The 15668-nt window shown below is 37.4% G+C and overlaps 1 protein-coding gene across 1 annotated transcript in view; it reads right to left on the bottom strand.

The window, feature by feature from the left end:
- Nucleotides 1–529: 529 nt before the first annotated feature.
- The window catches only part of ATRNL1 (attractin-like 1), a 580396-nt gene continuing 565257 nt past the window's right edge, over nt 530–15668 (bottom strand). Inside the window, exon 31 of the mRNA XM_009881641.1 lies at nt 530–654. Within this exon, the coding sequence (XP_009879943.1) occupies nt 530–654 (125 nt within the window). The remainder of the gene's footprint in view (nt 655–15668) is intronic.

The raw sequence follows: 15668 nt of genomic DNA, 5'->3' as shown, positions 1-15668 counted from the left end.
CTGCCTACCTGTTTCAGGCAATGATAAAAGAACACCTAAATCCAAAGGATCCTCTTTAGTTCCTGCTTGCTGGAAAGGAATTTTAATGCTCATTACAAGGAAAGAAGTGTACAATTCTCATTGTTACATTAACCTGTACAAAAATGTCCTTTAGTTTCCTGGAATTTGCTTAGTTTTCAATTATACAATTTCCTTCTACATTACAAAACAATGTACAGTTTTTCCTAGTTCTGTTCAAGGATTTTCCCTGCTCTGATATGCTCAGGATCAAGAATACTAGGTATTTTATTTCATATTTTGTTGAAATCAGAATCCACTCTTTTTATTAAAGCTCATCAAACATACTCATACCTACCAGACGTTTGTTCTGCTTTGGGGTATAGCAGGCTGTGGGACTACAACAGAGCACAGTACCTCATATGTTCATTCATAGATTTGCCTCCATAAAACCTGAGGCTGTAGTATAGCTTTCAATGGAAGCCATTTAAAAAGAAAACATTACAGAATATACAATAGTAGGTTTTGAATCTCAGACACAAGTTCCTTGACGTGTTGAAAGATGATGTTTTCGATTTCTGACTCCTGAACTCTTATCTTTACAGTCCGCAGGCTTCTGTTGTGAAATGTCTATCAGTGCACTCGCAATTGCAAGACCTGTAAGACAAATAAAGGAAAAACAAAATTTAATGCCCAGCTTTCCTGAGAAGAGCTCCAGAGCAGTGTGATGGTTCCTTTCATGCCAAGTTTTTGTACTTTCCCAGAAGTGATCAGCTTCATTTCAGAGTTAGATAACAAGTTCTCACTTTCTAAAATGCTACCTAGTAACAGTGAAGAAGTGGACGAATAAAAAAAGTGCAGTTAAGATACTAGACTGGAAATCAGGAGAACTGAGTTCCATTTAAGTCTTTTATTGATTTGTTGTGTGATCTTAGCATCACATCTCTTCATTTTCTTGGTTAGGTGGACCAGCAGCTCTCTGACATGGATTTTCTCTTATTAAATGTTTGTGCATTGCATTTAGAAATGGATGAAACTATCAAATCGGAAAATAAGAGAGAAATGGAGACCACAGTTGAGACAACAATGTACCCTTGAATATTCCCCTTTGCAATATACATGCCTTCCTAATTTGGAAATATTCAGAGGTTAATATTTACCATGAACAGAAAGATAGGAAAATATCTTTCCAGAATGCATGGATTTGTAAACAGACAGTGAGCCATGACAGTGTTGGCCTGGATAAATTCTTAATGTTTTCAATTCACCAAAACTCTTCCTTTTCAAATTCTGGTTAAGCTTCTGATATTTCATGACCTGTTATAATCTTAATAGAGTATTACAGAGGGCATGGACAAGCATTCTTCGAAAATTAGTAGTTCAAGAATTTACTCTTCCATTTACTTGTTACTGCGTACTTTTGCTGACTTTTGCTGAAATGCTGTCATTGACAGCACACTTAATACATGGTAGTTCTGAATTTTTAAATTCACACAGTCAATATTGCAATGAAATGGATTAGGAGTACCCACATCACTCATATGTGCTACTCCACTACGGCTGCCATAAACCACAATTGACAATTACATCTGCAAAAACACATCTAGTTATACCCATAATGTGGGCAAAGATGGTGCTGGTTCTCCATATTGCCCAATACATCTCAGTCTCTAACCAATAACAGTACTACGCCATGTGGACACCTTTGAAAATACTTTTCACCGCGTTTAACAGGCAGACCTATTTTTTAACTCAGGCCAATATCAGTTTATTTATTACAGAATCCAATTTTGGCAATATTTTTCACGCATTCCCTCATTATAACACTTACCTACAAAGAAACCGTGCAAAAAATATTTTTCACAAGTGTTTCTACAGGCTTCTTTTTTAGTATATGATATACTGTCAGATTTGGTTTCCAGTATCCTGAAAAAATCTGTGCTATTTCACACTGTAATGCTACCTTTCTTAATTCACAAAAATGTTGCAAGAATCAATTAATGTGCATACAGCTTTCTGAAAATACAAGGCAGTATACTGTAAAATGCTAAGTACAATTATCATTGCTGCATTTCAGGATATGTAAGAGCCAAGATTAATTAAGTCGTTTTTCTCACATACACATATATTTCCTAGCATGAGCTAGCGATGCCTTAAATTGGACTTTGATAAATTGAATTTTTAAAATCTTTGAGGCACCTTTAAAGTACCAGCAGTATCCGGTATTAGCAAATTCAAGGATAAAACCTAAATAACATTTTGATAGTTGCTTACATGTGATCCTGTCTTTAGCAGCAAGGCTTAGGGAGTATGCTAAATGGAAAGAATATTACATAGAAAAACAGGCTTTCCATTTTTTATAAGCTATTTTGAAATATACTTGGATGTATGACGCTAACCTCACTTTACATAACAATTAACAAAAGGGAAGAACAATTTCCTTCAAATTTAATGCTGCATACTGGGATATACTGGCATGCTGTTAGGCTTCCATTAAATCAGGTCACTCTAGAAGATCATTTTTCAAAATGTCACACAAATCACCTGATGAAATTCACTTATTATGTTCTCTACGCCCAGCATAGTTCCTTGTTATCAAAGCAATACAATTAACTGGGGGAACAATTCATTATTTCAGACTGGCGGTCTAAAGGAATTTCATTTACCAAGTCAAGCTGATGCACAGACACTGCAAGCAAGCAGAATTTACATCAAAATACAACAGCAGATTTGATAAAAATGCTGTGGCTTAAATATTCATTAACCCCCCTCCAACAAAACAATCCCTTTGTTTTACAGGTTTTGGATCTAAACAACAAATATGAATATATCTATAGGTGTTAAAGTTGGAACTGTAAATCGTATCGTGTCCTATATCTGTTACTTCAGTCTATAAGTTATTTCATTTACTCATCTTCCCTCAATGCTGCCAGTTAAAATATCCTACCTACCATCCGAACCGGTGTTTGCCAAAACAGAGTATGGTCTCTGGTGGCTTGAGTAAGGTGGCAGAAAGGAACAGAGGAATCACTAAGGGTCTCACGCGGAGAATCAATGGGTCACCTTTAATAGTCGTATTTCTGGAAATTCAAGCCTAGTGCAGAACCGGACCTATTTTTAAGTTTAATTTGTTTTTCTACTAAATGTTATAGAAATAACTTGACCTAGTTCTATGCAGCTAAAACAATCTCTAGCTTGTTTTAAGGATATGTATGGAAAGATCATTAAGAAGTGAACCCAGTCAAATACGTAAGTGGAAAGTATATTTTTGTAAGAGATAATTGCATCCACAATGAGAAAAATACCAGAGAATGCAATATGAACTTGGTTATCTTTAGCAAAACTATTGTCTTTCCTAATGGAAGTTAAATGGTAATAGTTTATTCTCAGGAAGTAAGTGTCTAATCATAAAATTACTGGTGTGTGAATTTTTTGTCATTTTTTTTTTAACAATTATGCAAAACAATTAATAAGTACAAGAATAAAATACAGCGCATCAAATGAGATTGCCTTGAAAAGCGCTTTCCCGATTTATACACAAACAGCACTTTAATTCTGCATTTGAACAAAAGCATCTGAAAAAGTCATTCATTTTGAGATGCTCTCCTCCCAGTCTCTGTAAAAACAGGCAGTACTATATATTTTAATTTTGCAGCAAAACAGCTTCATTAGGCGTGAAAGGTTAATTGCAGGTTTAAGTGCAGTTCAGGGAACAGTGCGCGGGTCTGTAGTGAATAGCTCAGTCTGCTACAGGAAGGCTGAGTGCTATAAACTGTTTGCCCTGCTGAAATGTTTTACTACCTCATTTACTAACTGTCTTCTTTTACTGCTTGTATTTGTAGTTCTTCTAAACCTTTAATAGCTACAGTTTTATTTCACTGTAATCAGATTTAAATGGAAATACCCATGCTGGGATGTTTAAACGTTTTCCTCTGATTGTATACAGCTACATTTGAACGGATGCAAAGCTACACTATCTCTCAAAGTAGAAAAAAAATCCCTAACATTGAAAAAGTTAGTCTTACACGCTGGCGTGCATATTTAAAACCCTTTTTCTCCTCTATTGTTCATTTTAATGAGAAATGCATTGGGTTCTTACTATCCTCTTTGTTGAAAGTAAGGGAACAAAGGATGACCTCAGATTCATGGTTAGGCAGGTAACTGGAAATGCTTTTTTCAATTTAAATATGCATTACTCGGAGATAACGTTTGGATAGATTTCTTCATTTGATTACATTCTACACATTTTCATTGTTACACAGAATCAGATTATTCAGAAAGCAGAAGACAATAAAATAACTGCAACTCAGGTAGATCAATTGGATTTGTTTGATATTTTAACCAAAATTATAGTCATTGCTTAAGGTGACCTTAAGCAACAAAAATAAAATGACAGCTGCCAGACAGAGAGACTTAAACAGAAAAGACTGGGTAAACGCTATACTATTAAAGTAATCGCTTCAGCCTTCAGCACCCAGCAGTCTTTGTGCTACTTCCATTTGTTGATTCTTTAATGACCTGTTACTGTACATGCACGCCTAATAGTGGACGATGTCCTTTTATCATAAAGGATCTTTTCAAAGTCTTTCCACTGTAGAAGATGCAACGCCCATGAATACCCCTACAAATGGATCTAAGCAGTTTGAAGACATACTAAGTGATGAGAATTACGGCCTCTAGTGCCTCGTGAAGATGGCCATAGCACACAGTGAAGCCAGCGAAGACAATTTCATGCTCATCAATAAAACTACCCATTATTATATAGGGAATTTTAATGAGTTCTGCCATTGATCATTATTTCAAGTCCATAAAGAACTCTTTTGTAAATACACAATGTATATTATCTGTGTATAAATGACATTTATATACAAACCCACCTTGTTAATAATGTAGTTTTGTATTATCCATTTCTTAATTTGATCACATTCACATAACGTTTACGGATGCGTACCAGGACTGCATACAGTTATTCTTCATAGGAAATATGTGTTAGCTATAGTGTCTATAATGGTAGAAGAACATAACTTTCTAGAATGTTGTTACTAGGCAAGTGTTTCTCAGTACCTCCTAAAAAAATTCTCTCACTTGCTATGAGATGTTGTGCTAGGAATATTCTTACTCAGTTTAGTCGTTAGGTAAAATTTTCACAATTGTCTGGTACTTCCTATACTTTTCCTGTTTTCTCAGCAAAACTTAACTTTCTCCAAGTGGACTAACTGATGATTCATTTTCATGGCTGAAAAGGCCAGAAAGTGGTTTTGGGTACAGACTCCTGTGTTATAGATCAAGTCATGTTGGGAGATATCCAAAATGCACGTAAAATGGAACCAGAACAAAATTTGGGATTCAAAAGCATGATCCATAAAACCTTCTCCTAACCACGTACAAATCTGATACTCAAGTGCCTACTTTCCAGGAGAAAAATTAAAGAGTCATCTGAAGTTCGAGACTGTACATGGCCAGAGAAACCACTGTATCTCACAACAGAGCTAAGTTAATTTCAAATTCCGAAAACAGTCAAATCCTTCATGTGTATCTGAAGGTCCTGATCTGGCTGGTTTGCCTAGACAATATCCAGAGATCACAGACTTAGCCACAGAGAAAAACAATCATAAGCAACTGCCAAGAAGAAGAAGTATCTTCATAACCTGTCATATTGAATGTTTTTTTTTATTTGAATTAGTTTTTTTTTTTTTTTAAAGGACAAGCTGACAGCCCCTCAAAATCACAACGTTTTTTTATGGGCTTCTCTTCCTGTTTGGTGCATGGATGTATATTTTAAGTTGACACCATTCTTACTGTGGGAAAGATATATTAAACAAACTAAACTAACTAGGAAATTACTTTGGGCTAGTAACCCCACAATTTTTTTTTTTTCAGTGATAATTTTTGCTAGATGGGAAGACAGCCAAGACTCCAGGAGGTGTTTTCCTTTTCTTATGCATATAACTTAATTAAATAAGTAAAATATGAGGCAGAGCTTAAACCATAACAATAATAAACTAAATAATGATAGTGTGGAATTATATAGCCACACACTAGTAGAGAGGAGATGTCATGCTCCTTTCTATTATACCCTTGGTATTTAGTAATAACAGCTATCTATAGGGGACTAACAAACTCTTATTCCCAGAATAGACTTATAAATTACTTGCTGTCAGTTTGTGGGAAATGCAGACTATACAATAAAGGATCTTTTACAAAACGTTCAGCCTTTCCCAATTTTTCTCATTTTGAAAAGGAAATGGCCCTACATATTTGTGTGAAATATTTGTGCTCCAAGGGGCCGGTAGTGATTTTTTTTGTATATGGTCAGACAGTTTCTCCTTCCCTTTCAGTGTGAGATATCTGTAGTTTAGTCTGTTATCCAGGTCTGTACAACATCTGGTGCCTTTAAACTATCCAGCCTGCCAGTGGCTAAGACAGACCTTGGGCTGTTTGGTCTCTCTGGTATGGACAGGCAGGGATTGACTACACACTTTGGGATAGCTCTTATCTGTTGACCAGGTCAGACAAACACTACACTGAGGAAGGGGACCTAGTGAGGAGTTGGAAACACTATGGCAGTGGGATTGGTGCAAGCCAATGGTGATTAACTGAAGCTTTTTTCTCCCATCCACTTTTCTCAACTCAAGCCTTCCTGGAACACAAGAATCATAGAATAATAGGATCATTTAGGTTAGAAAAGTCCCTTAAGATCATCAAGTCCAACCATTAACCTAATGCTACCAAGTCCACCCCTAAACCGTGTCCCTAAGTACCACATCTACGCATCTTTCAAATACCTCCAAGGGATGGTGACTCCCACACTTCCCTGGGCAGCCTGTTCCAATACTCGATAATTCTTTCTGTGAAGAAATTTTTTCTAATACCCAATCCAAACCTCCCCTGGTGCAACATGAAGCCAGTACTTGTCCTGAGACAAGAACTTGAGCTCAAGAACTCAAGAGCTTGTTACTTGAGAGATCAACCCCCACCTCACTACAACCTCCTTTCAGGCAGTTGTAGAGAGCGATGAAGTCTCCCCTGAGAGAAAAGGTTCTCCAGGCTAAACAACCCCAGAAACCTCCCCTGGTGCAACATGAAGCCAGTACTTGTCCTGAGACAAGAACTTGAGCTCAAGAACTCAAGAGCTTGTTACTTGAGAGATCAACCCCCACCTCACTACAACCTCCTTTCAGGCAGTTGTAGAGAGCGATGAAGTCTCCCCTGAGAGAAAAGGTTCTCCAGGCTAAACAACCCCAGTTCCCTCAGCTGCTCCTTCGCTGATTACTTTTAAAAGGAGCTAGTATGAGATTATTGCATTTAGCAAGACGGTATCAGCAGACCTGTACACCAAGCCGACCTGTGGGCCTTGTCCAGGGAAGGCAGCACAGATGGGAGCAGAAAGGCGCTTACTTAACAAGTGGGAGAGGAAGACCAAGACAATGGCTCGCCTGAGCTGGGAGAGGACACCTCTCCCAGAGATGATATCAGAGATGATAGGTGGGGAACAGTAAGTCATGGAAGGTCTTGAAGATGAATAACTATATTTGAGGCAATAGAGAAAGGGAGTGCATGGAGCTACTAAAAATGATATTTGTGATTAAAAAAAAAATAGTCAAGAAAAAGATCTGAAATAAACGTGGTAAAGACAGCAGTTGTTCAATGTGGCAGTAGTTCCGAAGTAGGCTGCAGAGATTTTGGGCAAGGGTTTTTGTTTTGGCGATGGAGAGGGAAGATAGTGTTTTGGGGAGGCTGCAGCAGCAGAATTCAGCAAGACTGTGCACTCTGGTGGTGAGGATGCAAAGAAACGACAGTCAAAGAATACCTGGGCAAGACCGGAGGGACAGCAAGGGTAATAGCATCATTAACACAGACTCAAGGGAAAACTGGAATACAAACTAATATGAAGAAATGTAAAACATTGTGGGAATGAAAAATAAACTACATTAAAGTGGTGTGTGTCCTAAACTGTTGGGGCAAGGGTAGCCCAAATCCAGATGTGTGGAATACAGACTTCCATTAAAGTCAAACACATGCACTTTCTAAAACTAAAGGAATAAACTGAACTACAGATACTTTCCCAAGAACTCTGACACATTACTTTATCAAAAATTGTTTAAATTTGAAGAGTAAAGCACACCTGAAGCTACAATGGTTAGACAACATTACTAGGTATATTATCTGTTTGCTGGACCCTGTTCCTTGGGGCTTCGTGATAAAGCTGGTCACAGATTTGTCCAGTGATATTAAGAATGTGACTGACTTCACAGACTAAAAAACATAACAAAAAAAAAGAATTGCAGTTGACTGCTGAGTCTGAAGATAAATCATTCTTCTCAAAACCTCTTATTGACTCACTTTTAATATTACGATAGGCTTGGGGAATGGTTACATTTAGACTAGTCTAGTAATAGCTCCTAAAGCTGCAATACTTATCAGTACTAAATTTCAATTAATAAAGCAAGCATCATATTTAGTCAGGAAATATATTCTTCTCCCAGAATAGCAGAGCTAAGAGAATTAAAGCATTATGATGTTTTTATCCAAGAAGTTTTACCATGGCAGTAGTTACAGATGAGTGATCTATTGTTACACCATTGTTTTATTCCATTATTGTAATTTTTGGACCTTGGACCACAAAGAGTAATTACAGAAATCCGAGAATGCCCCTAACTATTCCATTGTCTTTCTCAGCATGGCTTATTTTATACATAAATGATGGCATATTTTTGTGTGCCTTTTTTTTCCCCCTTTATATTAATAAACAAGCAACAAGTAATAACTGCATGAATAATTATGAACGTGAACAGACTTTCTCTATTCTTTTGAATATAAGTTGCAGAGTCTCAAACAGGTGTATCAGTAGCAAAATATGCTTACATTTTTAGGGGAAAAAAGCAAATTTCTAGGATACATAATATTTTCAGAAAGCTATCAATCAAATACATGAACGGCAAATCACCTGTAATTCATTAAACAATTGTTATTTGAAGTTATTAGCAAAACAAGGGGCTTGGTTTGATGGCTATTAAAAACACCTAAAAAGACATAATCTGTTTGGAATGTGTGCAAACCTGAAGCAGATTAATTCCTTGATGCTCTCCCACTACATATTACACATCATGTGTTAAAATGCAAGTAATTACACAGGTTTCTATAATGGACAGTAATATTTGAAACATTTGGATTTTTTTCCACAGAAACTATTAAATTTTCAGTTTGATTACATCTTTTCATTGAATCATTTCTCCATATGTTATGAAAAACATCTCTATTCTTGTGATGTTGTGCAGCCATTTAATTTGTTTTCTAGAAAATCACTATAAACTAATTTGCTACTCTGCAAGAATTTGGTGAGATGCATTAATCATGCCAGAATCTAATTTGGTCTTGTAAACCCATTTCTGTAGAAGAGAAAAAAATCTACTTGGAGTACTGAAGAAGCACTATTTGCACTTACTTTTAGCAACACGTGGGTTAATACAAACTAAATTATAATTGGTTTTGTTTAGAAGTCAGTATCACAGCTGTGACCCAGTTGGGGTTAGTTTATGAACCTCTCTATAGTAATTAGACACATTTGGATTGCAAAAGCCTACTCCAGACCAGTACACTTGAGGTTACTTGTACAGCATTATTTTACTCTTTGTCTCTGTCTTCAGCAATCTCCTTTTCTGGGGATCGTGCACGCCAGTCGGAGAAAAAATACAGATACAAAATCTGTAAAAAACAGTGAGCTTGAGTTACAACATTTTTAAAGCTTTTTACCCAAATCCATTCATGCAGTTGGACTCTTTAACCACTGTAAAGCCTTCCTAAACATCGTGAGTAGGATGAACACCTGTGAGATGGAGATTTATCGTTCGTATAAACAGAGTGTGATCGACACTCCATTAATACAGTGCTGAACTACAACTGCAAGCAATTGAGCAATCAGAATATCTGCCCGTGTGTGTGTGTATGCATATATGTGTATGAGTATCTGGGAAACAGAGAGAAGGTTCACACAAACCCAAGCAATCAGGAGAATGGTTAGAAGGAGAAAGGGCAGAGGTATTCACTGGGAGTCGCTTCCCTCCAGAGGGGTCTTACTTTCAGGGGTGATTTACAGCAGATCTCTTTCTATCTGTAGAGGAAATCCAGGGTGATTAACCTCACCAGGTGAAATTCAGTTTTTGTGAATACCTCCCTAATGTTCCATCTGGGTGATAACCAATATTGTCGGATTTGCAGCTTTACTACTCTCCTCTTCAAGACAAAACACACAATCTTAAAGACAGGAGGCTTAAGGGCCCAAGAGGGGCCAATTCTGCCCCCGCTGGAGATAAAACAATACTACTTACATGATCATTTACTTTCAGAACAATAATCCTCAAAGATGCTGTCTCTCACTCTTGCACCTTTATTTTGCAGGTGCTGGCTTTTTTTTTCCACTGTCAAAAATTTTATTTAAGCCAGAAAGTGATGAACACATTCATACAAAAAAATGATTACAGTTCACCAGAAATTCAATGGGACTGCAGCTTAATCAGAAGCAGGTATGCTATCTGCAGTGCTTTCCCATAATCCATTCTCACTTCTAAGTTTTGCTTTCCAAGGTTGACGAAGTACTGGACTTGTTTTCCATTTCCAACATACTGTTGCAATATATCATTGCTCCAACTGCTGTTTGGCTTGTAATTTGGTTCTGGCCAAATAACAATGCCAGTTTTTCAGTGTTCTGCCGATTTCCACAATTAGACATTCAGTACATCCCCAGCTACATAGCCAGCAGTCACTCTGACAAAACAAACGATCTTGGGAGTGTAACACAGAATTAAGTCAACAGGACAGAAAGCGTGCCCAGAATTTTGAACCATATTTTGAAATATTACTGAAGTGACAACTTCAGGGTCCTCAGGATCTCTAACATAAAGGTATATGTAGTTTTAGTACCTATTAATGCCCAAAAATAAAGAAAAAAGGGGAGGGGGGAGAGAAGACACACGTGCCCTGCTGTCAATATTAGGGTGGTTCCATCAGCAATGCTAGCATCAGCTTATACACAACATTGATTTTTATTAATTGTAGCTGAAAAGCTTGCTGAAAGGTTGAAAAGCACAAACCATTAAAAACATTTAAAACCCCAAAGATTTTATACAAATAGCCCTACTAGAATCCTGGTCAGTACTGAAAGAGTGTAATTCTGAATGCAACTCCGGTATGTACAGGCAAGCTGTACAGGTACTCATTTATTTTTTCCTGAATCTTCTATATTATACTGAATATATTATATTATGACTTCAAATGGCAAAATGACACACTTAGACCTGGTTACTGCCAAAATGTATGGAAATAGGGTTCCATTTCAACCACTGCATGTTCATAATTGATTACATACACTTGGTCCTGAGCAGTCAATATAGATAAATATCAGTAAAATCATAGTAACAGAGCACCATTTCTGTTTGTGTGACATATGCAGGTAACACTACATCTGTGTATCACTGAAAAGATACATGCCCCAGGCACGCTTCCTAGCTTGGAGAGGAAAAACTAGAAAACTGGCAGTAGATAGTCACAACTTGTTACCTAGCTCTGTGCGTACTCACACTCCAACAAGTAGCACGTCTCATTTGTCAATCCCATTATAAGATTTGAAAGAACTATTCCAGTACAAAGATTACTAAACTATGACTTTTGCCATCTAAAACCTTCCTTTACATGCCCCTTTGCATCTAGAGGATGTAACCGGAAAAACCTGAGAAAGAATCATAGAATAATGGAATGGTTTAGGTTGGAAGGGACCTTAAAGATCACCCAGTTCCACCCCCCTGCCATGGGTAGGGACACCTCCCACCAGCCCAGGTTGCTCCAAGCCCCGTCCAACCTGGCCTTGAACACCTCCAGGGATGGGGCAGCCACAGCTTCTCTGGGCAACCTGGGCCAGGGGCTCACCGCCCTCAGAGTAAAGAATGTCTTCCTAATATCTAATCTAAATCTCCCCTCTTTCTATTTTCTATTTGCCTGCTGACCTTTTCCCTTCTATTTTTCCCCATTTTCTTTTTGATCACATGTGAAAAACTTGGCTTTGGTTGTCTCATTTCCTGATTTTCTATATTTCAATTATACTTTAATGGCTAAATATACAGTGATGATGATACAAGAGTGTGTTGTGAATGAAATCTGTTTTGTACTAACCCAGCTTCTGAGAACTGCTACAATTTGAGTTGCTTTTTTCCGTAGCCTCTGAAGTGCCTTCTATAATATAATAATATAATAAACCTGAATCTGCTCTTCCCTTTGCAATGCAATCCAGCATTCTGTTTTCCATAATGCTGCTACATTATGATTTGCAACTATAAATAATTATCCTAAGTTATAAAGATAAAATATAAAACTTTAAAGCAATACCATTAGACACCATACACTTGAGACTCTGAAGCAGCCATAAGCAAACATTGATTTTCATAAAAAGTAGAAATGAAGGTGATAATGAAAAGCATGGTTCCTGCTTAGGATTATTTTGCCAAAAGCTTGCTGCAATCTTGGGTGCAAAGAATGGAAATAGTAGGTAATCAGTGGCAAACTGCACCTTGTTTCTAACATTTGGGGCACAAGATTTTACGACCTCTGTCTCAAAAGGTGAAGAGAGGAAATAATACAGTTGTGGGAATGTGATTTGACAATGAGTGAGGTTCAGTAATAGAAGTTATTACCCCCCAAAAGAGGACAAGTCAGAGACAAGAGGGACTTATCTAAACCTCTGTAATGCTTGTGTTCAGATGTGTGAACTTGTGAGTTGGTTTTTGTTTGTTCTGTCTTGCCTGGACAAGCATTCAATATAACGACAGCGGAATATATAGGCATCCTGGCTTCTTCCTGCATTATTTCTCATTGCCTTCCTTCCAAATAGCCCTCCATTTTCCATTCTTATTTTTGTTTTTTCTTGTTCTATTAAACTTGAGCCATCACATTATTTAACTGCCTTTACAAGGTACTTGTTTTTCTCTACCTAGACTTCCAATAATCAGGAATTCTCTTTGTGAATCTGATGTCAGTTACCAAAACTAGTCCAACTCGCTTCCACATTCTTTCATCTGTTTGGGTTGTACTAGTGTGAGGAGGTGGTAGTATGGCAGGTTTTAAAAGCTGCAGACATCTTAATAATCATTTATATTGTTTGTCCTTCTCCTGACTTCTCATTTTAGTGGGCAATTCTTTTCCAGGAAAAATACACAAGTCCACTATTTACAAAGACAGATAAAAATAACTGTTCACATTTGAACTACAATCTAATTATTTCTTTAAGAGCGATGAAGTAGGCTGGGAATAATCTAAATACAGACAGCCTTATTTCATTATTTCAGTCCCACATGTGCTTTAAGAGCAATATTTACTTTAAAGATTTTAAAAGCTGTATGTTACATAGTGCACATTTTTAGGCAACTTTTCATCTTTGATGTCTTTAACTGTACTTTCACTAATCGTTCTGCAAATGTGACAGAAATGTGTTTTTCTCACTGGGATTGCCTCAAGGATACAGCTATCCTTAGTGCCAGTGTGAGAGGTGCATGAAGCTGCTGAAGGTCTGCAGAAGCTGAAGCAGTGTGGTTCAAGTCCTCTCCAGATCCACCGAGATGGATTTCAAGGGGAGGGAAGCAGGGTCAAGAGGCTCTTGCAGGAACAAACAGGGTGAGGTACGTCATTGCTGTGCTCTACTGAAGCCGCATATGCTCAGTAATTTAGACAACCGAGTGCTTCATCTGGGACAAAGTCACGATGCTGTCTTTACATTTTCATCTGGTTTTCTACTCTTTGCCTTTCTGCTTACCCAGGTAAAATCAACAAATCAACCCATTGCCCTGAAACTTGCCTCTTCTGGTCCATACCAGCAGTTGCATTAGGTCCAGACAATGAGAATTTTGTAGTGAAACAGATGTTTAACCATATATGAGCCTATTAGATCTAAAGCTTGGTAGGAGATATCTGGCTCCCAAAATTGAAGGCCTGACTTAAATGTAATTTCATGCTTTTTTTTTTTTTTTTTTTTCCCCCCAAAACACTAGCTCTTTCAAGTCATACTTTAGAGCTTTCATTTACAAAATCAATGTTTACTGACCTTTCCATAGTGGTTTAAATATGAAGACAAGAGATGTGTCCAGGGAGGAAAAATAGTATTGAAATACTGAGCTTGTTATCTCCAAAGTGCTACACACAAATTAACTAATGCATGCTAATACAGTGATTAGCTTGTTTGCCTAGGTTTAGTGCAATGACTTGGTTTCCTAATGCCATCATTCAATGAGAGATGGTTTGGTATCACACTGAAGCCAGGACAGCTCTTCTCAAAACATACTGTGCTTACCATTTGCGTATTCCCCACTGAAAACAATATACATCTATTTAGAATACTGATTATTTTCAAAAGACAACTTCTTTTGGAGAAACATTTTGAAATCAAGATATTCTTTGAGTTAGTGAAAGATTGCAATACTAGGCAAAACCATAATGGATTCCTTTTGGCTGGGTGAGATGAGGATGGAGCTACAGATATTTCACCTGTGATGACTACTGTGTTCTGCATAAATTTCATATGCATTGACCCCACACAGCATTTTCTTAGGAGCAAATAGCATAAAAAGTCCTCAGACGAAAGTGCTGTCCCCCCATGGGGCTGTCCCTTCCCTCTTCCTTTGAGGAAAAAAACAACAGACCAAACAGTCTTTGCCTGTGGCCTTCCCAGAGGACCACACTCGGTGGACAGTTGCATGGTGTGTACAATTCCCATGTTCGTAGGCTAGATTAGGTACCTGTTTGTACACCTCTCGGTGTAGTAAGGTCCCAAGCCACAGCGAGGCCTCTGAAAGCCTCAAGAATACAAATAATGATAACAAAAAAATAGTAATAAATAGAAATTAAACTGGTAGTGTCACAGGTACTCATGAAGATTCAGATTGACCACGAGAAAGCTGGCACAATATCACTGGTAGGATGTATATTGAAACAGCTTGGAAAAAGCAATCTGGAAAAAACCCAGTATGAATATAATGAATGAGCCTTTATTCCACATATGAAAGTGTTTCTGATACTGACAAAAGAAGGTACAATATTTATCATTCAGGGATCGCAGGGGACAAAACAACAATATTAAATCATGAGAGGTTTTATTTGTGAATTGGCATTGTTTTCTGTCTCCTGTGTTACCAGAATGACAAATGCTTTCCTTTGTGTAGGAAAGAAAAGGTTTGATACTGGCTGTTCATTCTATAGATTCATGCTACAATTTTTTGAGAGGTTTGGTTAAATCCTCATAAATACCAATGTTTACATTAAAGGTGCTAATAAGCATTTTGGGGTGGTTGTTGTTTGTTTTTTTTTCCTCACCCACGGTTTTATTTGAGAGTCTCCTTCATGATATTTTATTTTCCAGGGCAGATGAAACAAGATTCAGTTATTAGAGTTCTTAGGGCAACTGGTGGGAATACTGCAAAAGCACAATGGGATCAAAGTGGATGGAAAAGCAATCCCCAAACGACTAAGGGCAAAACTGCACCAGTCCCAGAATTACAGAGAGTTGATGTGTACAAGACATATTAAACACTTGCATTTGAATTTTTAATATTGAAAATAAATGTCACAGCATTTTCATGAAGAATCTATTTGTCTTGAAGGCATCTCATCTGCCACTCCTTGTTATGGATTAC

The sequence above is a fragment of the Charadrius vociferus genome, unplaced genomic scaffold, assembly GCF_000708025.1.
Source record: "Charadrius vociferus isolate BGI_N301 unplaced genomic scaffold, ASM70802v2 scaffold282, whole genome shotgun sequence".
NCBI lineage: Eukaryota > Metazoa > Chordata > Aves > Charadriiformes > Charadriidae > Charadrius > Charadrius vociferus.
The sequence above is the reverse complement of the archived record's forward strand: the minus strand, read 5'-3'. Positions and strand labels throughout refer to the sequence as shown.